Genomic DNA, 27583 nt, shown 5'->3' with positions numbered 1-27583 from the left:
TTTATGGAAAATGGATTGCCTGTTTGTTCTTCATGGTGGTACTAAACAAGGAGAGCTGGCCTTGCGGGCTACAATAGCTTGCTGGATTAAGGAGGTAGTCAAGGCAGCATATGTTGATGCTGACAAGCCGTTACCTAGTGATGTTAAGGTTCACCCCACTAAGGCTCAGGCAGTGTCATGGGTGAAAGTTAGATTGCTATCGTCCGATGACAATTGCTGAGCTGCGACGTGGTCCTCCTTACACACCTTTTCCAAGTATTATTGTCTGGATGTGCAAGCCTGGAAGGACACAGCCTTTGCATGTGCAGTTTTGACAGGACCGTGGGCAGCCTTCTGCCTTATTTGGGAGTAGCTTGGGTACATCCTACTTGCTTTGGATTCATTGGACTGGATGCTAAGAAATGAGAAATTACTACTTACCTGATAATTTCCTTTTAGGACAATCTGATGAAAAGCTTCCCTCCTTTGGCTGCCGAATACTTGCACTATGGTCCTTTGTATGACTATGTGTTATAGGGATTACTGGTAAGTGTTAGTTCAATCCCTAGACTAGTATTAATACGTTCCTTGTCCAAGCTGTGTTTCCTGTTGGCTGAGTTATCTGTTTTTAATCACGTTTTTTGTTAGTCTGTCCACAGTTGTTTTTGCAGAGAATACTGGCAGGCTGATGTCACTGCAGGGGTTTATATACTGTGATGTCAGCTTTGCTCCGTCTTCATCTGCTGGTAGAGGTGCATAACCCACTTGTTCTGGATTCATCTGACTGTCCTAAAGAAAAGGAAATTAGCAGGTAAGTAGTAATTTCTCATTATACCTCATTCACTACATCATGAAAATATACCACCAGTGCAGACCTGAATTGGACTGGACAGGCTATAAATGTACTGTCTCACTCATATTTCACCATTTATTTCAGTGTACAATTCAGCAGAACAGCTCTTTCACCTCAATTTCAGAGGTTTGTCCTTTTCCTTTCAACTGGACTCATGGATGGAAACTCCAAAGTATGAGGTCAGAACTTGCATATTTAATGGATATAGTATGGGGGAGGACAACTTTCATATATTATAAAATGTTGATCATTTTACTGCAATCTAATCCCTGTTTCTTTGGGAAGTTTTGGTCATGAAATTTCAATATGCATTTCAGAGTTTGCATGTCTGCTGAACACATCTTGGCATTGGGAAGGGGCATCCTCGTGGAGCATGATGAATCCTATTTGTATATACTCAGTTCACTATTTTGATAGGTCGTAATGGAGAGACTGATATCCAGGATGCAATTCTATTAAATAGGGACACACTAGTGAAATGTTGATACTGGCCTGGTCTGTGCCTTTGATGCAGTGCTTCTCAACCTTTTTTTATTTCTTGGCACACTTTGCTCAATCCTTGTGGCACACTAAACTACATTTTGTACAATCCTTAGCCCTGCCCCACTAGTAAGAAGGAGAGCATGTTGCTGGTTTTAATCTTAATATGTGAGGCCAGTGGGTCCTACAAAATTATGGAGCCATATGATTTCAGACATCAGATTGAAACTGGCAGAGGAGGCATCTAAGTAGCAACTTCTAAGCAAATATTCAGCAGCATAGCCGTACTGCCGAGTATCTGGCTAAATTACATACCCGACTAGCTTTCAATATTGACCTCACATTTTTTATGTTTTGTTAACATAAAATATTTTTGGACCCAGTACAAAAGCTTCAGTGCTGATGGGTATGCCCTGCATAGAAGAGAATTAATTACACACCTGAAAAAGTGAAATTATCCATCAAAATCCAACTGTTTTATTGTCCTGCTGAGTCATCTTTCTATATATAAATCAAAGCGATTCCCAACATATAAATTCAGTGTTGGAGACGCATACTAGAGACTTTTAACTGGGTCCCAGGATATTTTATGCTGATGAGTTATTAATATTTTCTATCAGGTAACAAATGTTTCAAACCTTTGGTGTGTCTTGTTCACTGCACAATTTGAGAGAAGACTGCTTGAAGCAATGGAAAGCTTGGGTAGTTTCTTCAGTTTGCGGTTTCTATCGGTGCCCTTCCTTGTAAGGGCAGTGTGAGGGGCAGCCAGTGAGGAGTACCCCTGCACAAATTTCCAATAGTAATTGGCAAAGCTTAGAAATCTTTGCAGGGCCTTCAGTCCCTCTGACTGAGACCAATCCTGAATGGCCTTCACTTTTTCCGGGTCCATACATAGGCCACAATGGTAGATAAAATAGCCCAGGAAACGTAGCTCATCCTGCTCAAAGGTATATTTTTTGAGTTTAGTGTACAGGTGATTCTCCCTGAGCCTCTGCAGCACTTGTTTAATGTGCTCCCAATGCTGTGCCAAGGAGTGTGGAAAAAAAAAGAGAAGGCAGGGCAAGACAAGGCAAAGAAAGGCACAGATTAGTAACATGCACTGCAACGCAGGAGGGACCTGTTGCTGAGGCACCGGCTTGGGTTTAAATACTCAGCCGGGGCTGACGTCATTCAGTGTTGATGCAGCAGATTTCCTGATGTGGATACAGTAAGAGTTTGCACGCGCATGACACGCGTCTAGGGGAAGCACTGGGGAAAGGCAGCATGGCAGCGTCCTTGCTGCTGGGGAGGCCTGTGGCATCAGAAGGGGAGTGCGGACGGCCAAACATTACAAAAAAAATAGACCTTTAGCTTCCCTGTCAGGGACGCTCTCTCCCATAGCTAATGTCATCAAGGTTTGCTTTTCTATGTTGAGTTCATTTATGCACATCAGTCTGCTGTACTTTGCTCAGTTATTTAAGACTGACCTTTAGTAATACATTATTAGTAAGGTTGAAAAGTTTAGTTGTTTTTGGGGGTGGGGAGGAGATTTGGAGAAGAAACAAGAAGTAATTTCATTTAAATTCTCCTGCTTCGTTATTGAAATAGAATATGCATTTGTTCTTAATAGTTAAAGGAGTTATATTAGGCACTCCTGAAATCCGTTATTTATGTAAAGCCTGTTGCTAATTTATTGTTTACTGTAAACCGAGGTGATGTATATTTTTACGTGCCGCGGTATATAAAAATCACTAAATAAATAAATAAAATAAATAAGTAAATTATTTTCTTAGAGAAAAAGGGGTAGTTTAGATCTCACAATCTATTTTCATTTGTTTGATCCACTTGTTGTATTAAGAGAGAAGTGCAGAAGGTGCAGATTCGGACTAGGACAGTGAGAGTAGCTCACAGAGATCTAGAAGCAAGCAGTTTTCCTGTATGAGATTTTGCTCACTTGGTGCTCACCTAGTCAGTAAGCATAGAGAATAGAGTATTCATACATAAGCCTCACTCTACATGTTTAACAAAAAAAAAAAGCTTTTTTTTTTCTTCTTATACAGCCTAATTTTGCCCATGGTCTAGCATCTCTACAAATTCCTCATGGTGCAACCGTGAAACGCATGTATATCTACAATGGAAATAGCCTTCAGGATACTAAGTGAGTACCATTATGTTACTTGGTAAACTAGAAAATAAAAGCATAGAAAAATCTAGTCCTTGTTTTTCTTGCTTTCTGATATGTCTGTAGCTGTATAGGGAAAGATAAAACGGAATCTTTCCAGAGCTCGTGACGAGGATACTGAGATCCCACCACAGCCAATAAAAGTGCTAAATATGTCTCATAGGAAGTGAAATTTGAGTCCCACAGAAGATTGTGATAATCTGGATCAATATCACAGCAATCAGTCCATGAATCTGCTATATTTGGTTACCCCAAATAGTCATCCATGACTACAAATGATGGTCAAGGGTGGCTTTAGAGATGTTGGTTTGCTGCAATAACTTATCCAAAATATCCTTGGAATCAGAATTTTCATAAATTCTCCCAACAGGTGTCTGTGTGCTTACAAAAAGACTTCCATACTTTAATCCTATTCATCTCTAATTTGGGGCATCATTCATTTAGTGATGATAGTTCAAATTCACCTTTTCAGTTTGTTTTTATTGAAGCCCAATAAAAGCTAATAAAACTGTGATTTAGTCATTCATTTCTGGTGTTTTTAAAAAGTAGATTTTTTTTTTTTTTTTTACCCAGCAATTTTCACCTACTTTTGGCTTCCAGCCCAGTTGGAATCAGGCTTGAGATCTGATACCATGAGCTTTCATATACAGCTACCTGTGAATTGTTGGGAACTACACCAGAGCTGCTTCCAGTTCCCTGCAATCATGGACCCTAATTTTGGCCACCAGATGTTACCATTGCACAATGCCTCCACAGCATCCCTAGCCCAGGCCAACCGGGAGAATTGGGAAGCAAATTTGGATCTTTCTGCAAGGCAGTGCACAACACTACAGCTGATTTACCAGACTAGCTCAAGCTGATTTTATTTAATAACATTATCTGTTGTGCATAATCAATTAACATGTTGATGTTGGAAACTGGTGAAGTGTTGCATAAAACAAATTGAATAACAGGATAAAATATTTTATACCTTAGTAAAAAGCAAAATCTACCGTATTGATTACTCTCATAATCAGTTCCTCCACCATCTTTTATTTTACCAGATCTTTTAAATATTTTTAAATTTTTTTTTTTTTTTTTTTTTTTTTAAAGAACATTTGAATGTAGACATTCAAGCTGGTTAGAACTAATCTGGCTAAGTTACGATGTATATTCAGCAGCACGGCTAAGCAGCTGAATATACGTGTATATGTGCGCACTTCACCAGATAAGTCTGCCAGCTAAGTTTAGACCTGTTCTATGGGGCATCTAAACTTAGATGTAAACTTAGATGGCTAACTCCGGATATCGATAGTTAGTTATACAGCTCTCTCCACCCTTGATCTACCTAGTACACGCCTATGTTTTGTGCATGTAACTTTTAGCCATATAAGGGACTTACCACTGAACGCACTTTCAATATCTGCACCTTGGTCTGTCCTGAGAAGCACAAATAAAAAAAAATTTACATTTTTGAAAACAAGAAGATTAAGAAACTTGGCAGTTAGTTTCTTTTAGATAAAGTTATGTTGTTTGAGGGACAAATGGGACAGAAAAGAAGCATTTCCTGAATATAGACTGACTGGTTAAAAAAAAAAAAGCTTTGGCATGGAGAACTTAGGTAACCACCATTTTATATAGCCACACAAGTTAGCTGACAAATACACACATAAGTTACACCAGTTTTCAAAGAGGACTTATATGTATAAGTCTGCTTTTGAAAATTATCTACCTGTACCAAATTGACCTGCACATATTTGCATCAGCTATTTAGTGCTCAGAAATGTTTTCAGCAAAGTTAAACATTAACAGGTGAATTTTCAAAGAAGTTACATGCTAAATGTAACATACTATCGTAGCAATTTTCAAAAGCCCACTTACGCACTTTGAAAAGTTATTGACAATTCAATGGCATATAGAAACATGTCAGCAGAAAAAGACTGTATGGCTCATCCAGTCTTCCCATCTGTCCAATTAATTTAGCATTATAATGTCATTGGTTTCTTAAAGATCCCCTGTATATATGCCATGCTTTCTTGAATTCAGATACTTTTTGTCTTCACCACTTCCACTAGGAGGCTGTTCCACACATCCATCATCCTCTCTATAAAGATATTTCCTAAGATTACTCCTGAGTCTACGCCCTTTCAACCTCATCTCTAACCCTTGTTCTAGAGCCTCCTTTCCATTGAAAAAGGCCCACCTCCTGTGCATGGAAACCTTTGAGATAGGGGAGATATGCTAAAGAAATTCAACTATCTCATCTTTTCTCTAGGGTATACATGTTTAGGTCTTTGTCTATCCCCATGTGTTTTAGAACAAAGACCATTTACCTTTATAGTAGCTACTCTCTGGACTGACTCCATCCTGTATATTTTAGCAATTTTCAAAAGCCCACTTACATGTGTAAAACCCAATTTTAAGAGTGTGAATCCTTTTGAAAATTACCTCCATACATTTTCAAATGTATACATGTAAGTCCAAACCCCTCCCCAACTCCGCTCCCAGGAACGTCTCCACTCAATCCAGGAAAACTTTCTTATGAACAGGACATATATGCATAATTTTACCTGCATATCAGGTGGACAAGTTTATAAATGTCCCTTTTCCACAGGTAAAACACTATTTTATTCATGAAAATGCTTTTGAAAATTACTCTTCCTAAGTTCAGCACAAAAGAAAATAAATGTATGCACTGAACCATGGGCATGGGGTCAGTAATGCATAGTGCTGCACATGCATCATCAACTTAGAAACAAATCAGGCTGATGCACTAAGGTGCGCTGAGCAGAGCGCACAGTTTAATCTCCAGTTGCATGCACATTTTTTGTGTGCAAATCTTACTTCTGATATAGCAAGGAGTTGTGCGTATAGAACTATGTATATTCCTTAGCGCCTTTTATTGCAAATCCTGTGCTAATGAAGACATTACCTATTACTCCCCAATGCAGACAGTTATGCAGGCTTACCTCGTGTTTTCTTAGGGCTGAAAACTTAACTCTTAGTTCAAGATGGAGTAAAGTTTCCAAGGCTAATATTAGACAATGGGTGAAAATTGGAGTTCCAGTGCTGGGATTTTATGCTCAGAAAATATACTTTGTACACAAAAAGCATGTTTTTTTGTGCATAAAATGTGATTTATGCGTAGACAAAGATTTTCTGCGCCGAAAACAGTTTTCATATGCACAAAGTATATTTTTTGTGTGTAAATCCCAAGTATAGGTCCCAGCATTCAAGAACATAACAGATATGCTTCCAGCTCGGGTTAGGAGCATACAAATTATTCTCTCTGCTCCTAACTACATGCAGAACCCATTTTTTGTGTGCATAAATCATACTTTATGTGCGGAAAACCTGATTTGTGCACATAAACCATGTTTTCTGTGCATGAAATGAGTTATGTGCATAAATCATGTTTTGCTTTGTGCTAAGTCTTTTCTTTGCGCACACTTTCTGGTTTATATATATTTTTTAGCTCCTGATGCATTAACATACTATTAGTTGCTCCATCAGGAGTTTAAAATAAATATTAGCTTGTGCATTAAGAAACTGTGCTGTGCACTACTTATCAAAAGACCCTGTAGTTCAGGACTGGAGAAAATGAGGCTGTTTGAACTGCTACTAAACAAGAGCTGGGTAAGGGCAGAGGGCAGGAGGAGGTGTTAGCAAGCTCCGTCTCTGCTGGTGTGGTATTCCTGCAGCCACTGCAACAGAGACTGAGCATTGCAAAGTCTCCCTCCCCTGCAGACCTGGGACCATAGTTCCTGGGTATGGAGGGGGCGGCATCTCTAAAGCATCTTTGGAAATCTTAGGGTGGCAGCCTCTCCTCTCCAGTTCTTTCAGGCTGCGTGGGAGTGGGGAGAAATAAAAGGGGGGAGTGGGGCTGATTTAGGGAACAGAATGACTGCTCTGTTTCTGAGGAAAACTGGAGAAATAGTAGCTAGCAGCAAAATGTCATATCCTGTCACCAGACCAGAAACTTGATCTGTCTTCCCTGTAATTTTCTAGTATTATCACTATTTTTAAATTTTATCTTTCCATGTTTGCTTTAATTACTTTAGGCATCATTTTGTAAACACATATAAAAATTGCCATGCCAGTAAAGTTATCTAAATTTGTCTGCTCCAGCCTCAGTTTCACCCTCTCCCTTTCTATTCCGTGGACCTGCCTGGGGCTAGGAGGGTGATAGAGCTGGAAGCAGAAGGTTTTTCCCCTGTGAGTGAGATGCCTAGCAGGGGTTAGAGCCCTAGATGCAGGGAAGGGAGATGGTGCTGGGATCATCATTGAGGGGGAGGGGGAAGATAGATAAATAGAGAAAACTATATGTGAGTGGGTGGACACCACCTCTCTACACCAAATCTAAGGTTGACCATAACTGAAAAAGCTCCCAGGTATGTTCCATACTGGGGCCTGGTGCACATGCATTTGTAGGGAAGGGGGAGCCACTACCATATGCAGGAACTGGGAGCTCCAGTCTGGATATAACCGCTGCTGGAGGGGCCTACACTTACCTGTGTCAGGGACTGAGGAAGCATTCTGCCGAACAGGGAACCACCACTGCTATGAGGACTCAGGATTATGGAGTAATAAAGATCAGCCAATTTGGGGAGAGAAGGAAGATGATGGGTAGTGTGGGCAAATTATGGAGAAGTCCACCATCAGTGTTTCAAAGAGTGTACGTGGCAGGAAAATGTTCATTAGTGATGGACACTGCATTTGTTACCAATGTCTAGGACTAAACTGTGACCACTCCAACTGCTATCAATGTAGTCAAATGTCCCTGCACTCTCAGAAGTCCAGAGTCTGGAAGATGAAAGAGCTGCATAAGTCTCTATAAAGAGCCAAAGCCACACCTTCTGGAGTGGAGCCTCATCGAGCTCCCTGGGTGCTGAGTTGGGCAGGAGCTCCTCGAGTAAGCCTAGTCATGGTTGAGCAAGCAAGCATAGCAAAAAAAAAAAAGTGCTATGCTCAGGTATCTGTAGGGTCCTTCATTTTCAGTTTTTATTTTGCCTGGGAATTTCAGTGTTATAACAAAAAGGAAATCTGTGGAAAAATGACTTTTCTGCTGATTTTTCTCCTGTGTGTTATATCAGTCATTTTTCCACTGTCTTCTGTTGTTATAACATTGAAATTCCCAGGCAAAATAAAATAAGGTCTCCAGGCATTGGTAAGTCCTTTGTGTGCATAGCGGGGCTCGGGGCCTAGTTTAAAAAAAAAAAAAAAAAAGCATCAGTCCTTGGAATCGGTGATGCAACTAGTGCTGAAAAAGCACCGAGCCCCAGCGCCAATGGTGCAGTTGATTCATAGCACCAGTGCCATCATACTGTTCACTGGTTCATTGAGCCCCGGCGCTGTCAACACGTTGGGCTACAGATAACTCACATTAAGCCTTGAAGCAAGAATCCATGCCGTCAATGCACTGGGCCTTGGTGCTACTGATGCAGCTTTTTATTAAATCACCAGTTCCTTCCATGCACTTTAGAAAGGATGGCAGGTGCAGAGAGAGACATGCTTGATTTACCTCTGTCTATTTCAAGAGCAATTTCCCAATAAAGGCTAATGGAGCAAGGGCTGCATCTGGACACATCAGGTCTCATCTGCTCCATGGTATCATCAATTTCTTACTGGCCCCAGGACAAATTTTGCAAAGTCTAGAGAGGGCACAACAAGATTCCATCTTAGTCTCTGAAGGTATGTTCCAGCCTCAGTGCATGACCAAAAGGCACAACAGCTCTTAGACCAAGTGACAGAGTTGGTGAAGACTTTAACCTTCCTGATGATGGCCAAGGATCTCTTTGATCTCTCCTTTCCACAATGTTGGATTTGCTCCCTCAAGGAGAAGTCCTTTTTACCCCTGACTCACGAGGTATTCCATCAGTACCCCTACAAGCTAGTTCATGTCCTCGCCACTCTTGCAGCGAGGTGCAGCCAGTTGGAGTACGTATATCAGAAATACTCCCCTCAGAGGCAACCAAGGATAACTCAGTGGCCTACTGTATCATTTGTGGTCTTGGATCAGTGTCCCCTTTCCCCTTAGATCAGAGGAAGGCTCAGCAGGAATCCCCTCAGACTCCTTACCTGAATACCCAGATCACTGGTCTCCACTTAAGGATCATTCCTATTTCAGGGGTCTTGATAAGTTGGGTAGGGTGCTGCGATTTAACATTCATCTATATTGAAGTCTTCAGATTCTAGACACCCTAGAAGAGCCAGTGGCCATTCTGATCCATTCGATCCTGTAAGAATTACAAACAATGTAAGAGAACCCGATTTCATGCACCCCAGTGGCCAGGAAGTTAGACCTAAAGTTTAGTGTTCAGAAGACTCCAGGATTTGGAGTAGTGCAGTTGGCTCACAAATCATTTGAAGTGGAGTCAGCATTAAAGCAAGCAAGGAAAACAAGAATATTCTCCCAGGCTGCTGGACAATTTTAGGAAAAAGGTGTTTCTAAGTTCCATGCTTAATCCTCGCATTTCCACTCACCAGTTTTACATGATGCAGTGCTTACATGATTGCACTGAAAACCTAAAGCCACTCCTTGCCCCAGTTGATGGTAACTCTGCCATACCCACAAATGCTCCTGGACACGGAAGAATGTACCCACCATCTTATTTGCTCGGTTTACAAAGTGTTTGACATAACAGCCTGCTCCTCATTAGCTTACATCAGAAAATACTGAATGGCTTGGTTAATGGCCAGCAGTTTGTGTGACTATGTCCATGATAAGCTAGCTTAGAGACAAACTCAGAGAAACAGTTGCTCAGATCAAGGAGCAACATGTGGTAGCTCAATAGCTCTCAACTGGCTCTGAACAACAGTTGACTGTGAGGAAGCACTACACTTAAGCAGTTGTATGTTGAGTTGCCCCTTCAGCAAATCTAGCAGTACTGTGCTCTTCCTCTGCTTCCATAGCAATAGTTTCCGGCTTGTGGATGGCAGCACAAAAGATGCCAACCAAAAGCAGCACATCAGGTCTAGCCAAAACCTGAACCAAGTTTTTGACCAGTCTCTAAGCCCTGCACGCATCCTGTTCAGTAGGGAGGAAAATCCATCTCTACCAGGAGGAATGGTGCAAGATTGCCAGAGTTTACTTGGTGCTCAAGACTGTGAAATCTGGCTTCTGCTTGCATTTCTTTTAACTTACTATACTTCCTATTTGCTTTAATCCAGATTTGTCTTATTCATCACAGTTCCGCCTGGAAGCGGAGTTGCTCTTCACTTAGCAGGAAATAGAACTAGTCCTGTCCAATCAACATGGCCAGGGGTTCTATTTCCACTATGTTCTTATCCCCAAGAAAACCAGGGGATTGAGACCCATCTTCGTTTTAAGAGGTCTGAACAAGAATCTACTACAAGAGGAAATGTAAGATGAACTCCCTCAACACAATTCTGCCCTTCATCCAAGTTGGGGAGTAGATGTGTGCCCTGGATCTAAAGTATGCTTATACCTACATACCCTTCCATCTCTCTCACTGGCACTATTTATGTTTTGTGGTGGAATCCTCTCACCAGTATAAAGTGCTCCTCTTTGATCTTTCAGTGGCACCCAGGGTCTTTACAAAATACTTAGCTATAGTAACAGTGCATCTTCATCTGGGTATTTGTTTTCCCTTACCTGGATGATTGGCTGGTAACAGCAACTTCTTGGGAAAGAGTAATGACCTCCCTACAGAAGATAATTCAGCTCCTACAGTCTCTAGAATTCCTAATGAATTTTGAAAAATCAACCCTGATCCCATCCCAGAAAATTGAATTCATTGGGGCTTGGATAGACACTCTGCAAGAAAGAACATTTCTTCTGACAGATTGAGCAAACATGCTCAAATCCATGTCATATTGTTTACTGAACATGGAACAGACAACATCCAGGGAAGTACTAGTTCTTCTGGGCCACATGGCAGCAATGGTTCATGTAGTATCACTAACTCACCTTCAAATGCGAGTCCTGCAATGGAGCCTCTACTCCCAGTAGTACCAGTTAACTCAACCCTTGACAACTTTAGTGACTGTCTTACAAGAGATGAAACAAGACCTCCATTGGTGGCTAGACTCCTACAGCTTACAGGAGGGAGCATCACTCTGTCTATTACTTCATCAGGTGACATTAGCACCAGACATTTCCACCAAAAGATGGGGCGCCCACATGGGTCCCTTCTGAACTCAAAGGTCATTAGTGGAAAGTCAGTTTCAACTCAGCCTGCTAGAACTTCGAGCAGTCAGACATGCCTTAAGTGCATGCTCTCCTCTCCTCATGGGAAAGAAAATTCTCATTCAAACAAACAATCCAGTATCGTGTTTTGTATCAACAAGCAGGTAGGCACAGGGTTATGGACTGTTTCCCTAGAATATGGAAATGGGTGTGCAAACATTAAGCAGTTCTTCAAGCGAGCTACCTTCTGGAGATTGCTAACATATTAGCGGATTGCCTCAGAATGGTATTTCTCCCTCACAAATGGTCCCTTCAGCAGTCAACAACTGACAGACTATTCAACCTTTGGGGACTTCCTTCAGTCAACCTCTTTGTATATCTAGTGTAACTGTCCATCAGCCCCCAATCTCTTTAGGGGCGAATCCATCCTTGTTGACTCAAGAAAAAGGTAATCTATATCATCAAAATCTTCCCTCTCTCAACTTAAGAGCCTGGATGTTAAGCACTTGCTGATTGCTTTATTTTCCTTACCCAAGGAAGTTGAGAACATAATCATATCTACCAGAAAGCTCTTGACTAGAAGAGCTTATGGCTTTTAATGGAAACAGCTCTCATACTTGTATCAACAAAGATCCTTCAGAACTTGCTCTTTTTTTTCCTCCTCAAGTCTCGGTATTTTGTCATTGACAGTACATCTTAGTGCCATAGCAGTCTACCATAATCATAGAAGGTAAATTGATTCCCCTCGTTTTTTTAGTGCTAAAGTTTGTGAAAGGCTCAATGTGACCAAGCCACCTGATCCATGGGACATTAAGGTGGTTCTAGTACAGCTTATAAAACCACTTTTTGAGCCATTGGAGTTGAGGTTTCTCGCATGGAAAGTATTACTTCTTGTTGTGATCAAGTCAGCCAGAAGAGTCAGTGAGCTTCAGGCATTGGTTCATTACTCTTCTCATATGCAGTTCTCCCACAATAAGGTGTGTGTGAAGGAGTATGCCTGAGAAACCCCCAGAACCATGCAAAGGACCGGTTCCAGCAATCTGGTCTCTGTCCACCATAAGACAGAATATTATGGTTACCGGGTGGCTCCCTGAGCAAAGATATAATGTAGGCTCAGAGGAGATCAGGGAGAGGCCCAGGGACTCCAGGAGAAGACAGTTCTTTAAACCTAACGGTGAGTAGAGAGGGGAGACAGCCCTTTCGATTGGGATTGTTTAATGTTCTGTATTTGAGAATATGGTGGTGAATGCTGAGAATTGAAGCACTGTAAATAAAAAAAAAAAAAAAAAAACCACTGAGAAAAGCCTTGATTGCTCATGTGTTGTACCACAGGGTGGTGCTGCACACCAACCCAAAGTTTCTACCAAACATGGTATCAGTTTTTCATATAAATTGTCATCTTGTTACTCATAATCTTTCTGAGACCATAGACGCATTAGGGGGTAGATTTTCAAACCACGCGAATAGGCGTACTTTTGCTGGCGCATCAGGCGCAAGCAAAAGTACGCGGGATTTTAGTAGATACGCGCGTAGCCGCTAAAATCCTGGATCGGCGCGCGCAAGGCTATCGATTCTGTATAGCCGGCGCGCGCCGAGCCGCGCAGCCTACCCCCGTTCCCTCCGAGGCTGCTCCGAAATCGGAGCGGCCTCGGAGGGAACTTTCTTTTGCCCTCCCCTCACCTTCCCCTCCCTTCCCCTACCTAACCCACCCGCCCGGCCCTTTCTAAACCCCCCCCTTACCTTTGTCGGGGGATTTACGCCTCCCGGAGGGAGACGTAAATCCCCGCGCACCAGCGGGCCGCTAGCACGCCGGGACGCGACCTGGGGGCGGGTACGGAGGGCGCGGCCACGCCCCCGGGCCGTAACCATGCCCCCGGGCCCGCCCCCAAAACGCCGCGCCGACCGGGCCCGCCCCCCGACACGCCCCCCTCGCCAAACCCCGGGACTTACGCGAGTCCCGGGGTCTGCGCGCGCCGGTAGGCCTAGTGAACATAGGCACACCGGCGCACAGGGCCCTGCTCGCCTAAATCCGCGCGGATTTAGGCGAGCAGGGTTCTGAAAATCCGCCCCTAGGGATTTAGGGATGTACATTAGTGTATCCACTCGTTACATTTTTTTCGTCGCTATGTGCCTATGTAATGAATGGATGGCAGGCGCACAAAATGAATGGAATGCGCTTATGTCTTTGCGCCTACATCAGCGCACACTATTTGATTTGTGCGCTCATTCATTAGATATGCACATAGCAGTGAAACAAATGTAACAAATGGAGGCATGAGTACACATCCCTAATTCACGAGAAGGTGAAAAAGCCCTTTATTACTTAGACTGTAAAAGAGCCTTGGTTTACTACAGGAAGGAGAACTCAGTCAAGCCTTGCCACTATTTGTCTTATGATCCTAACTGACTGGTAATAGGAGTTGCCAAACATACATTGTCCAATTGGTTAGCAGACTACATCACGCATTGTTATGAACTAGCAGGCCTGCAGATTAGAGACTTTGTCAAAGCTCAAGTGAGAATTGTGGCTCATCAGTGAGCTATGCATATTAAAGATATCTGCAAAGCTTCACCCTGATTGTCAGTGCACATTTTTATGTTCCATTGCAGTCTGGCTATCAAGAAGCGACAGTAAATTGGGACAAGCAGTTTTGCATAGCCTGTTCACTCAGTAGTTTACTCCCCATGGTAGGGTCTGGGTTGCTTATTCAGTAAATGCTCCAGTGCAACACTCAGCTTGAGACTCCCCCAAGTCTCAGCATGGGACTCTATGGCTAATTCAGCCCTGCTTGTCAATAGAGAAAGTGGGTTTGCTTACCATAAACAGTGTTTTCTGTAGACAACAGAACAAATTGGCCATGATAAAATCCCCACCTGCCTCCCTGGAGAATCAACTACCTACCTAGAAGTAGTTCTAAAATTGACTAAGCCAGTGCCTGTTTAGGAACTCCCACACGTGCTCAGTAGAGGAAATTCTTTAAGAGTTTAGAGAGAAGGATCTCTTCGGCATAATTGGATGACATCACCCATTTCATAGTTAATTTATCCTTCTGTCTATGGAAAACACCATTTACAGTAAGAACCTGCTTTTTCAGTGTAATAACTTACAACATATGGGTGGCAGTGCTTCATGTTAGTTCTGTGTCCTGCAATATTTAGCAAATGCATTTTTAATTTTTTTTGTTTTTTACATTTTTGGCCTGGATGGGCTGGTTTATATATACTAACTTTGCTTCTTTTTCCAACTCTGTGCTGCCCAGCTTCCTGAAATTCATAATCCAAACTTTTTTATTGTATTTATTTATTTAAAAAACTTTTCTATACCGTCGCTAAGTTATATACCATTGCAACGGTTTACAAATAGGCACTTAGACTAAGGTTAGTAAATCTAGGATATCGTACATTCTAACAGGTGCCAATAAAGTTCAGTTACAATTTCATAAATAAAATCATTATTTGAGTAATGTACTTACCTTCAGCTACCTTTGAGTAATGTACTTACCTTCAGCTACCTTGCCCATCACTGTCAAAATGGTGCCACTTCACACTTTGACCTGCATGATAGACAAAACATGTTAGGGAACTGGCGAGGTTTGCTTTGTGGTGTTGAGCATAAGACCCTACATCCTTTATCCTTCTCCACACAAAACTGCTTGATTTTACATCTGTCAGAGTCTAGCCTTAAGACCAACTCAGACCGGGGTAGATATTAAAAGATGGTCAAAGTTCCCGGCATGCGCACATGGATGCGCTGATTTTATAACATCGCATTGGACTGGGGGGGAAATCCCCTAACCCCCTACCTAAACCTCCTCTCTCTTCCCCTCTCCTCTCCTCTCCTCCCCACCCCTTAAACCCTTCCTATCTATCCTATTATTTTTTTAAACTTCAGTGCTGAAGCTGAAGTAAGTTGCACACGCCGGCCAGCGAGTCATCGGGACAGTTACAATGACGCTGTTCCAGCCTGCCCCTTCGGAGAGGCCCGGCACTTGTACGCGTACCGGGGTTTACGCGGATGGCCGGACCCTTTTTAAAATGTGCAGTGCTCGCAAGGCCCGGCCATGACGTAAACCCCCGGTTTTACGTACTCAGGCCTTTTAAAATCTGGGCTTAAGAGTTCACCTTAGTACAATTGGTGCCTACCATCACCATATAGAAGGTAAATCCATTTCTGTACAACCTTTAGTTGTCCAGCTTATGCAGGGCCTGCTTAATTTGAAGCCTCCCATCAGGCCGGCTGCTATGTCTTGGGATTCCAATGTGATCCTGTCCCAGTTAATGATGAAAGCTACCTTTGAGCCACTACACTCATAAGACCTGAACTACTTGACCTGGAAGGTCATATTTTTGCTGGCAGGTCACTTCAGTGTGCAGGTTAGTGAGCTTATAGTAACTTATCCACCTTATACCAAGTTTCATCATGATAGGGGTGGTCTTACACACTCATTCAAACTTCTTGCCTAATGTGTTGGAATTCCATCTTAACCAGCCAATCATCCTACCAATTTTTTTCCCCAAGCCATATTTCCATCAAGGTGAACAAGCACTGCACAGTTTGGTCTGCAAGAGAGCTTTGGCCTTCTACTGGAAAAAAAGGAAGTTCCTAGAAAGTCCACCCAGCTTTTTCTTTTTTCTTTTAATACCAACAAGGTGGGTATACCTGTTGTCAAACAGACTTTATCTGATTGGCTAATAGATTGCATATACTTCTGTTATGCTCAGGCAGGCTTGAATTTGGTGGATCATATCAAAGCTCACTCTGTCTGAGCCTTCACAGCTTTTGTGATTCACTTAAACATATTTAAACTAAACTTTGTTTTTCATAGTTTACCTTATCATGGAATGAAAATTCAGCTTTCAGTGAACCATTATGACTTTAACTTTAGGTCACCTATTGGTCAAATTTGTACACTTCAGAGCAATACTTTTCCAGTACATAGTCTACATTTGTATAATATATAATAGGAGATTTCATTAGCCAGGTGTCATTAACTTGCTGGAGTTCCAGCAGAATAGACTACTGCAATTTTTTAATCAATGGCATCTCCCTAACATTTCAAAATGCTTCCAGCTCCTACATAATATAAGAATCCTAGTAAGAGCAAAAAGCATCTGACCACACACAACCTATTCTATCTCATCTACATTGGTTACTAATAGGGAGTAGGATCATATTCAAAACTCTGAGCTTTGCTTCACATGCATGAACAAACGGCCCCCAGAATATCTATCACAACTCCTCTTCCCTTATGCCCCCAAGAAAGAGGTCAGATCTTCCCCAACTGGCTCTACTTTCCACCCTGCTTCTGGCCTCTGTTAGTCTGTCCTACATCAGACTTTGGGCCTTTAGCTGTTAGGCACCAAAGATCTAGAACATGCTTTCATTATTCTTACGTTTGGAACCCAGCTTCCTAACCTTCAGGAAGAAGGTTAAAGCATGACTTTTTAGCCGAGCATTCCCAACAGAGACTTCCTGTCCAACAACCTAGTTACCACAGAAGTATTCCTATTTCTACAACAACAAACGAATCTAACTATGAATATGACTTAAAATAAATAAATCCTCAACCAATATTATTGATTTAACATTGCTGTAACCTACTTTAAATTTGTCATCTGCTTTCACACCATTCATGGTAAAAAGCAGAATATCAAATGCTAATAAATAAGTACAGTTCGTCTTGGTCTTGTGTAGGTTTTTTTGTTATAAAAAAAAATTGTACAGAAATCATCATGGATACCTTTTAAGACTTCACAGTGCATAATCTCCTTAAGCTCTGTTTCACAAATAGGGTTCTGCTTCTCTTTCAGGGCACCCTTGATGCCTCTCAACTGTTTCCTTGGTAATGTGTATACAGAGTACGTTGATGTTTTGAGAGATGAATCCGGACCCTCAGGTTTACGACTCCGCTTACTCACTGCAGGTATTATTGGGCATGGCTTGAAAGCGATATCATATACAGTAAAACATTTGGATTCTGCAGTGAAACTTCATGTGCTTTTAATACTGAACAGAAACGTCTCTCCTAATTTGCTCCTTTATCCATTAAAAAAAAAAAAAAAAAAAAAAAAAAAGTTTGCTATAGGACATATTTCCATTACAAAATTCCCTCATAGTGCACTGCTCCTTATTTTGCATCATTTAGTTTGTTTCCAGTGGCCAAAAATAAACAAATATATACTTTAGAGTATAAAGTATTACAGAAATGTTTAAAAGTCTAAAATAAAATACATGAAACCTTTTTTGAACATTCTTTAAAATTCACTTTTCTTTTAAGGGTGAAGGTTAATCATTGTAAGGAATGACAGGATTTCAATCAGCAATTCAACATCTAGTATCAAAATATTTGGCTACATTATAATCTGTCATTAAGAGTTTTTTTTAAACTGTATTTGTTGATTTTCAAAGCAAGTGAAAACAAGATTTTCAATGTATATGTTCACAAAGAATAAATACCCATTTTTAAACAGTACGAATAATTATGAGAATCAAACAAAATTTTACCTGTTGTGTTTTACAATAAAACATGTCTCTATCTTACCAGTACACTTGGAAATAGAAGCAACAAAATTAGCTAAACAAGAGAAAAAAAACTCTCTAAATAATTAGACCAGCAAACAAGGAAAACCAATTGGCAAAAGCACAAATACAGTGGGAAATACAATTAGTTCAGAAATTCTGCATAGATCACATCCTGACATAGCAATGACTTAGGAGAGATGAATTTGAACCTAAAAATGATAGATTTATAAATTGCAGTATAGGACGGTGGACTACTGACAAGACGGTACACAGCCACCATAGAAAAAAATGGTAAAGCAGATAAATGCAGATTCTCTAAAACAGACTTGGAAATAGTTGTACATCTCATTGCTAGGTTTGATGTGCTGTGGTCACAAACCTGACAGACACTGCGTGCACCACCGTTCTGTCTGTAACCACCCTTAAACCTCTTTCCGTTTTTCTGAAAGAAATTCAGAACCACACCAATAATTTCAAGAAGAGGTACTTCTATAATGAGGATATGCATGGTTCTAGCATACATTATTAAAACAAATTAGTAGAACAATTTTCCATAACCAAACATTTTTAAACTTGTCTTGGGAGGGGGTGTACTCCCACGCCTAGACACACAGCACAGGTAGCTGATTTTTCATAGCATTCAATCAGCAACATTCTGCTAATATTCGACGGTTGTAAAAGCCATTCTCTTCCGTGCTGCAAATGATGTTGGAAATATACAGCCTTGAAAGCCTCTTGTATGGTCCCATAAGCCGAACCTAGTTTACAGATTAAAACTTCTGTTTAGTGGGTCACTGTCCTGCTTCGTAAAATAACCGAGTGGACTCCCTCTGTACATGAAGTAACTTGCCGTAGAGTATGCTCATCTCCGCTATAAAAGCCTTGGCTTGAGCAGTGTCTCACCTTTAGTCTTTGCCCACTCTTATATCACAAATTATTCGTGTGACTTGTTCACATGATCACCACCGCCATAACTCAAGGCAGCAATATCTTACTTGCCGTGTGCTCCCCTACCACCTTGCTGTGGCCATGCCTAAACATTAAACTCAAAACAAAGTAGAATAAATCTTGGTAGAAAGTAAATGGCAAAATTAAAAATCATGAGCAACACAAACTGTATATATATTTGTAGGACTGCTACTAAATCAACCCAAAGTTACTCTGAAAGGGTTGAATGAAGATAGGTCCACTTTTATATTTTTTAAATATTTTTGAAATGTAAATAAAAATGTTTTAGTTTGTGTGACAAAACCTTTACTGTAATTCATAATGAGCTTTGTTAGTCCAAAGAAACATAAGTGAGTGAAAAACAGTTAGTGTCCGTGAACGAACCAGTCACTTATCTAGTAAACACTAAACTCTCCAGCACATGTTTGTTTGCTGTTAAAGATGTCCAGACCACATCTGAGAGATGCACTTCATCTAGTTGGTACATCACAGGGTAGTTTCCAACTATAAGTTCATGTGAAATCGAGAAACCTCCAGTGGTACACATGGACTTATGCATCAATTTATTCAACTTTTTTAAGGTTCTTTCAGTACGTTGGTACAATTTATTGTTCTTATATTCCACTTACTCCAAAACAATTATGTTCATTGCAGCCATACTCTACGTGGTGTGATGTAGATAAGACAATGGGAAAAACTAAGAGATTGAAATGCAGTCTCTATGTATGTTATGCACAGCGGGGTAAATTTTAAAAGGGCCACGCTGTTCCCGGTGCGCACACATAAACGCGCCCATTTTATAACATGCGCACTTCGCAGCATGCATGTTATAAAATCTGATGCCCACACACATATGCACGCCCAATTTTTATATCAGCACGAGCAGGTTCTCACTCGCGCACAAGGGAGGGGGTATTTTGTTTAAAAGTGTGCGGCGATACAATCGGGCCTTCCCCAGTTCCCTCCCAGTCCTCTTCAATTAAGGAGCAGACTGGGAGGGAACTTCCCTAACCCCCTACCTATCCTTCTTCCCTTTTTCCCTCTCCTCCCAGACTCCTAAACCCCACCTACCTACCCAATTTTTTTTTTTCGGAACCTACCTACTCAACGGGGCAGCAGTAAGTTTCGCGCACCAGCCAGCTGCCAGCGCGTGCTTCACCAGGCTAGCGCCTAATGGCAATGTCCTGGCCAGCCCTCCCCCCTTTTTGAAAACCCGGCTCTTCCATGTGTACCAGGAGATGCACATGGCAGGGCTGTATTGAAAATGTGCTCAGCGCGGTATTTGCACGCTGGGGGTTTAAAATTCCCCTTAATGTGTGTTTGTTAAATTGCCACCCACATGAAGGACCACCACCCACGAAGGAACTAAAAACGTTCTTTTATGTACTATTAATGACATTAGCTGGTCCCATATCTCTCCACTGTCCTATCTATTGGAGAGACATGCCGCTGTTAATCAGGCCCAAGCATTCACCTAAAGTCCTGGCTAAGGCTGTCTTGTGCACCCATATCCAAATGCTTCACAGCCATCTCCACAGACCTGGAGTAAATGAACAACATGTTAGTCATTGAGTAACCACATGCTCTTCTAGGGTTTCTGAAGTCCAGCGTAGTATTTATAACGATGCGTTCACCATCTATCTATGAACTTATTCTGACTTGGGGATAGGCCTAGGGATGCCACTGTAGTTGCAGCACCTGTGGAGAAGGAATATGTACCATAAGTATTCTCACTGAGGCTCATAGCAGCTAGAATCATTTTCAGGACCCTCGTAAATTGAAAATGGGTAAGGGGAAGCCCGCTTTCATGTATTAATAGGAAAGGGATGCCCTCTGGCTAGAGAGCCAGGTATTAATTGAGATTCTTTACTGAGCTTGTACTAGGACCTTGAAGGCTGCACAACACTAACTCTTTTGGTATGTCTTAGATCTTTATATGATAATTGTGATGCTACCATCTTATCTCCGCATCTCCCATCCAGAGCAGTTTGATGAGTCGGTTGCCTTTCTATCTTGTCTCATGCTCTTCAGCATTTCACACAGCCATACTAGTTTGTCTTTTGTTCAGTTTATAGACCCCAACATACATGTACAATTCCATACCTAGAAGGCACACCTGTACAGACATATCTCAAATGAGTTGTACCCTGCAAAGTAAATTACTGAGGCAATTGTGTTATAGGTCTTCTTTTCTCAATCTTTGCATCTGTAGCTTTTGCTCATACTTCCAACATTTTTGTAATTACAGAACTACTTGTGGAGTCGCTGTATTCTAGCATCTGTACAAAGAAACTAATCACAGACTACCTAGATAATATTGATGGCCTAGATACCACCTCTTGTTTTGCCACAGGATGAATTCCACAATAACAGGAACTCTAATGGGCCATTACCATCTGGAGTCCTTTTGACCAGCTAATAACTGGAACATAAGAATCGCCATGTTGGGTTAGACCAAGGTCCATTGAGTCCAGCTTCCTGTTTTCGACAGTGGCCAGTCCAGGTCATAAATACCTGGCAGATGCCATAAAGTAGATCTAATTCCTGTTACTCACTCCCAGGGATAGCAATAACTTTCTTTCATCTACCTGGCTAATAGGTTATAGACTTTCCTACAGGAACTTATCCAAACCTCTCTTAAACTCTGCTATGCTAAGTTGCCTTGATCACATTCTTTGGCACCAGGTTCCAAAGCTTGATAGTGTGCTGAGCAAAAAAGTACTTTCTATGATTTGTTTTGAATCTGCAGGTTGTTAGTTTCATGAAGTATCCTTTTGTTTTAGAATTATTTGAAGGGTAATTAACTGTCCTTTATTTACTTGTTCCATCCCACTCATGCCCCTCAGCTGTCTCTTTTCCAAGCTGAAGAGTCCTAGTCATAATATCTCTCCTATAAGGAGAGGTTATGCAATCTCCTTTATTATTTTTGGCTCCCTCCTCGGCACCGTTTCTAGTTCTGCTATGTCTGTCTTGAGATAGGGTGACCAGAACTGCATACAGTACTCAAGATGTGATCGTACTATGGCTCAATTCAGAGGCAATATATTTTCCGTTTTATTTTCTATTACTTTTAGGATCATTCCTAACATTCTATTTTCTTTTTTAACTGCCGACACACATTGAGCCAAAGATTTCAATGTGTATTGCCCACAAAAAGTCCAAGATCCTTTTCTTGGGTAATGACTCCCAATACATAACCAGCATTGTGTACCTATAGTTGGGATTATTTTTCCCAGGCATTGGTTTGCCCTCTTCTACCTTAAATTTCATCTGCCATTCAATTGCCCAGTCTCCTAGTCACTTCTGCATTTCCTCACAATCTGCTGCCATTTTAACTAATTTAAACAATTTTGTGGTGTTTACAAATTTTATTACCTCGCTCATCATTGCCATTTCCAGATCATTTTATAAATATGCTAAACAGCATAGGTCCCAGTACTGATCCCTGTGGTACTTCACTAGAGCTCTCTCCATTTAGAAAACTGACTGTTTAGTTCTCCCTCTGTTTTTAGCCTTTTAATCAGTTACCAGTCCACAATAGAACACCGCCTCCTATCCCATGACTTTGTAACTTCCTAGGAGTCTCTCATGGGGGATTTTGTCAAATGCCTTCTGAAAATCCAAATACACTGTATCAATTGTCTCACCTTTATGTACATGTATATTTACACTTAACCAGAAATCTGATATGGCTCTATTAAAGAACTTCCTGGTGCTCAGAGTTAGTAAGATCAGCATCAGTTGCTAAATGTCTGAGGGCCAAAACGCCATGGTGTCAATGGCCACAAAATCATGCCATGTATTCTAGCATGCATCCTTTTGATGGCTTCCACCATTACTATAATGTTAGATCTGAATACAATATTTCTGCTACTCAACCTCTTACCCCAAATGTAAATTGCTACAAGAATTGGGAACAACTCTAGGAAAGTAATGTCCTTGGTTACTCCCTGTTGATACCATGTTTTAGGCCACATTTCTGAGCACCATGCACCATAGAAGTAACTACTAAAACTGAAGCCACACATGGCATCCATGTACAACTCAATTTTGCATTGTAAACCAAGGGTTTGGGCGTTTTACTATGTAAATATTCCTGTCCCTTTTCTCTTTTTTCCTCCTATCCCAATTGGTAATTTCCTTGTTCATTGTAACTATTATTTTCTGCACCAGTTCAATTACCCTAGTTCTATGTTTATTACACGACTTGTTAAATGTAAACCGACTTGATGCAACCTTTGGTCGTGAAAGCCGGTATAGAAATTAATAAATAAATAAAATAAATAAATATGGCTAGGCCCTTAAATGATTGCCAAAATGTTTCTTATACATCCAGATCCTCCTTGATTGATTTTTGTTAATCTGATGAAATAGTGGAAAAAATAGAGTGGAGTAGTAGCCTAGTGGTTCAAATTCTGTTGATGATCTTTGTAATTTTAGGCAAGTCACTTCACCCTCTGTTGCCTCAGGTACAAATTTAGGATCTGATTTATTAAGGCTTTTCTCCCATTCTTTGTCTATGGTAAAAATGCTTAGTAAATAACCCTCTTAGATCATAAACTTTCTAGAAATAGAGAAACGCCTACAGTACTTGAATGTAATCTGTTTTGCGGTATCACAAAAGGCGGAACATAAGAAATTGCCATGCTGGGTCAGATCAAGGGTCCATCAAGCCCAGCATCCTGTTTCCAACAGTGGCCAAAACCAGGCCACAAGAACCTGGCAATTACCAAAACACTAAGAAGAACCCATGCTACTGATGCAATTAATAGCAGTGGCTATTCCCTAAGTATAATTGATTAATTGCCATTAATGGACTTCTCCAAGAACTTATCCAAACCTTTTTTGAACCCAGCTACACTAACTGCACTAACCACATCCTCTGGCAACAAATTTCAGAGCTTTATTGTGCTTTGAGTGAAAAAGAATTTTCTCCGATTAGTCTTAAATGTGCTACTTGCTAACTTCATGGAATGCCCCCTAGTCCTTCTATTATTCGAAAGCGTAAATAACTGAGTCACATCTACTCGTTCAAGACCTCTCATGATCTTAAAGACCTCTATCATATCCCCCCTCAATATAAATATAAAAATAGACAAACTTACCCCCTATGTCCATGCCCAAATGCCTTCTAAACACTTCCAATTGGGATTACTCTGCAAGCAAAGCAAAGCTAAGCAGTCCAGTTAGTGATTGAAATTGTCCCATCCTCTTCAGTGTTTTGTGCAGCCTTACTAGTTTGTCTTGTAGCAGTTTTGAGATACTGACATATACATCTAATTCTATACCTAGGAAAAGGAGAAGGGCCTTCTGACTTTTCCTTGACTAAAGGTGTGCCACTACCTCTTGGAACACTGTCAATAATGCGTTGCAATCAGAGGTGTTTCCACCAACAAAAACTTGTTCAAGTAATCTATGATGATAGTACACAAAGGAGCTGAACCTTTCAAAATAGGCACAAGATGCAGAGCAGCCCATGGGGATGTGTTTGTAAAAATAGTAGGAGCCCCTAAATGCAAAGCCCAGTAAATGAAATGATCTAGGGAGTAATGGAAGGAGACGAAGGGCTCATTCTATATCTTTCTTAGCTAACATTGCATGCTTGCCTGGGTATCTGATAATGACTATTGCTTGGTCTAGAAAGGCACAGTGAACTGAACATAACTGTGATGGTATGTAATCATTAACCGTTTTGCCTTCTGGACAAGATAGGTTATGAATTCACCTACATTTTCCCACTTCCTTTTGGGCACTATTCCAAGCAGGGAGATGATAATATTTGGTAGGAGAATATTCTAGAAGAGACTTGCCACTTTCCCTAAAGCCAGTTCTTTTTCAATTTTTTTTTGTCTCGCCACTGCTGTAGGCTTGTGAAGAGACAAAGAATTATGGCTCTTGTTGCTGGCTAGTGAGATTGGTAGCCTTGAGTATGCCTGTCTCTGGGATTTATGCACCGAGTAGTGGGATGATGAGTTATGCAGTTGGCACATGCATTCTGGAATTTGCATGGATTCTAGGTGCATCTTTGGAGTTGTATTGCCTTCAAACCCATCTCTCTGCAAACTTCCAGGAAAGGTCCATCCTACATTATTGGACCTTTTGGGATTGAACAGCCTATGGAGAGTCATCTCATCTAACCATAGACTATCTTGTGTTGCCATGGGATAGAGCAGTCTTCATATGTGCTTTTTGTGAATTTGATGTTACAGTTTAGTCCTGCCCATCTCCCATAATAACTCTGTGTGCATGATTGTATCAAGGTACAGGACTAAGTGGGAGCTCTGATCAGATTTTCTTTCCCCTACTATGGTTTTGAATGACTTATATATGCACAGTTTCTAGTCTTTTCATCATTCCCTACATTTTTTATTTTACATTGCCATTCTCTCTTTCCCCTACTATGGTTTTGAATGACATATATGCACAGTTTCTAGTCTTTTCATCATTCCCTACATTTTTTATTTTACATTGCCATTCTCTCTTTCCCCTACTATGGCTTTGAATGACATATATGCACAGTTTCTAGTCTTTTCATTATTCCCTACATTTTTTATTTTACATTGCCATTCTCCCTTCCTAATCTTTTATTAACAGTGAGAAAATATAATAAACACCCTTTTCTATATCTTTCTTTAGCTTTCTTGGGTCATCTTGTGTCAACATGTTGACTCTATGCAGAACGCCCTCTAGAAACACACCTCTGGTTGCGAAAAGGAGCAGGATCACTGTGTGGATCTCCTTTACCTTTTTTAGGGGTTTTTTTTTCTGCTATACTCTTGTGACCCACACACCATGTTCACACTGTTTTTCTTAGACGCAGTTTTCCATCTCATTTGCGTTTTCGTGACAATCGCCGGTTTCGCCCACAGCGTCCCGCTGGGGCGCCAGCGCAGAGGGGTTCCTCGTCCAGAGGACATTCCTGGGGGACAGCCCTTTCGAGGGAGCCGTAGACCCTTGAAGAATCCTGGCAATACAGCTTCCCGGTCCCAAGTCTTCACAATGAAAGAAGGCCGGTCCACTCCACCGTTCCTTTTATAGGAGGTCGACTGGCGTTGTTTTACGGGGAGTGGGCCAAGATCACTCTGGACCAGTGGGTCCTAGGGGTGATAAAAGACGGCTACGCCGTAGATTTTGCAAGGCCCGTCAGCGACTTGTTCCTAGTCTCCCTGTGCGACTCACTGCAGAAGCGCAGAGTGGTACGGGAGACTCTGCACAGGTTGCAGCGTTTGGGGGCCGTGATCCCGGTGCCTCCGGAGGAGATTCGAACCGGGCGGTATTCCATCTATTTTTTGGTCCCAAAGAAAGAGGGAACTTTTCGTCCCATTCTCGATTTGAAAAGGGTGAATGTAGCGTTGCGAGTCCCTCGTTTTTGGATGGAGACCTTGCGCTCGGTGATAGCAGCGGTGCATACCCAGGAGTTTCTGACATTGTTGGATCTGACGGAGGCATATCTTCACATCCCGATTTGTCAGGAACATCAGCGCTACCTGCGGTTGGCGGTCCTGGGACAGCACTTCCAGTTTCAGGTGCTCCCCTTCGGCTTGGCCACGACACCTTGGGTCTTCACCAAGAACATGGAGGTCATGGCGGCGGCCTTACGTCAACAGGGAGTTCTAGTACATCCCTATCTGGACGATTGGCTCATTCGGGCGAAGTCAGAAGCCAGTTGTCAGACAGCGGTACAGACGGTGCTTCGGACCTTGCAATCGTTAGGCTGGGTAGTGAATTTGGCAAAGAGCCATCTGGTACCCTTGCAGACTCTGTAGTATTTGGGAGCGTTCTTAGACATCACCAAGGGCAGAGTTTTCCTGACGGACGAGAGAGCTCGCAAGCTTCAATGGCAGATTCGGCGTTTGGCGATGTTGACGAGTACCACTGCTTCGGACGTGTTACATGTGCTCTGTTCCATGGCTTCCACGTTGGGTCTGGTACCATGGGCCTTTGCGCATATACGTCCCCTGCGGAGCGTGCTCTTGGCTCAGTGGAGTTCGGTGTTGGAACAGTATCACCAACTCATTTTTCTTTCCCCAGAGACCTTGGACAGTCTGTCATGGTGGCTCCACACCCCCAACCTGCGGAAAGGGATGTCCTTGGAGATTCCAGATTGGATAGTCCTGACCACGGATGCGAGTCTGTCTGGTTGGGGAGCAGTTTGCCAGAGCCAAGCAGCTCAAGGATCCTGGTCGAACATAGAGGCGTCTTGGTCTATCAATCGGTTGGAAGCCAGGGCGGTGCGTTTGGCTTTGCTTGCCTTTCAGCCTTTGCTTCAAGGGCGGGCAGTGAGAGTGCTTTCCAACAATGCGACCACGGTAGCATACATAAACAGACAGGGGGGTACTCGGAGCCATGCGGTCTCCCTCGAGATTCAGGACCTGATACGGTGGGCGGAACATCATCTGATGCAGATCTCTGCCTCTCACATTGCCGGAGTAGAAAATGTGCAAGCCAACTACCTCAGTCACACGCGTCTGAATCCGGGGAAGTGGGAGTTGTCCGACGCAGCGATGCGCC

The 27583-nt window shown here is 41.9% G+C and overlaps 1 protein-coding gene across 2 annotated transcripts in view; it reads left to right on the top strand.

The window, feature by feature from the left end:
• The window catches only part of C7H16orf70 (chromosome 7 C16orf70 homolog), a 214550-nt gene that overhangs the window by 114765 nt on the left and 72202 nt on the right, over positions 1 to 27583 (top strand). For both annotated transcript variants that reach the window (XM_029608692.1, XM_029608693.1), the window contains exons 7-9: positions 917 to 1011; positions 3352 to 3449; positions 17413 to 17525. In XM_029608692.1, the coding sequence (XP_029464552.1) occupies positions 917 to 1011; positions 3352 to 3449; positions 17413 to 17525 (306 nt within the window). The remainder of the gene's footprint in view (positions 1 to 916; positions 1012 to 3351; positions 3450 to 17412; positions 17526 to 27583) is intronic.

Source organism: Rhinatrema bivittatum, chromosome 7 (assembly GCF_901001135.1).
Source record: "Rhinatrema bivittatum chromosome 7, aRhiBiv1.1, whole genome shotgun sequence".
Classification (NCBI taxonomy): domain Eukaryota; kingdom Metazoa; phylum Chordata; class Amphibia; order Gymnophiona; family Rhinatrematidae; genus Rhinatrema; species Rhinatrema bivittatum.
The sequence above is the reverse complement of the archived record's forward strand: the minus strand, read 5'-3'. Positions and strand labels throughout refer to the sequence as shown.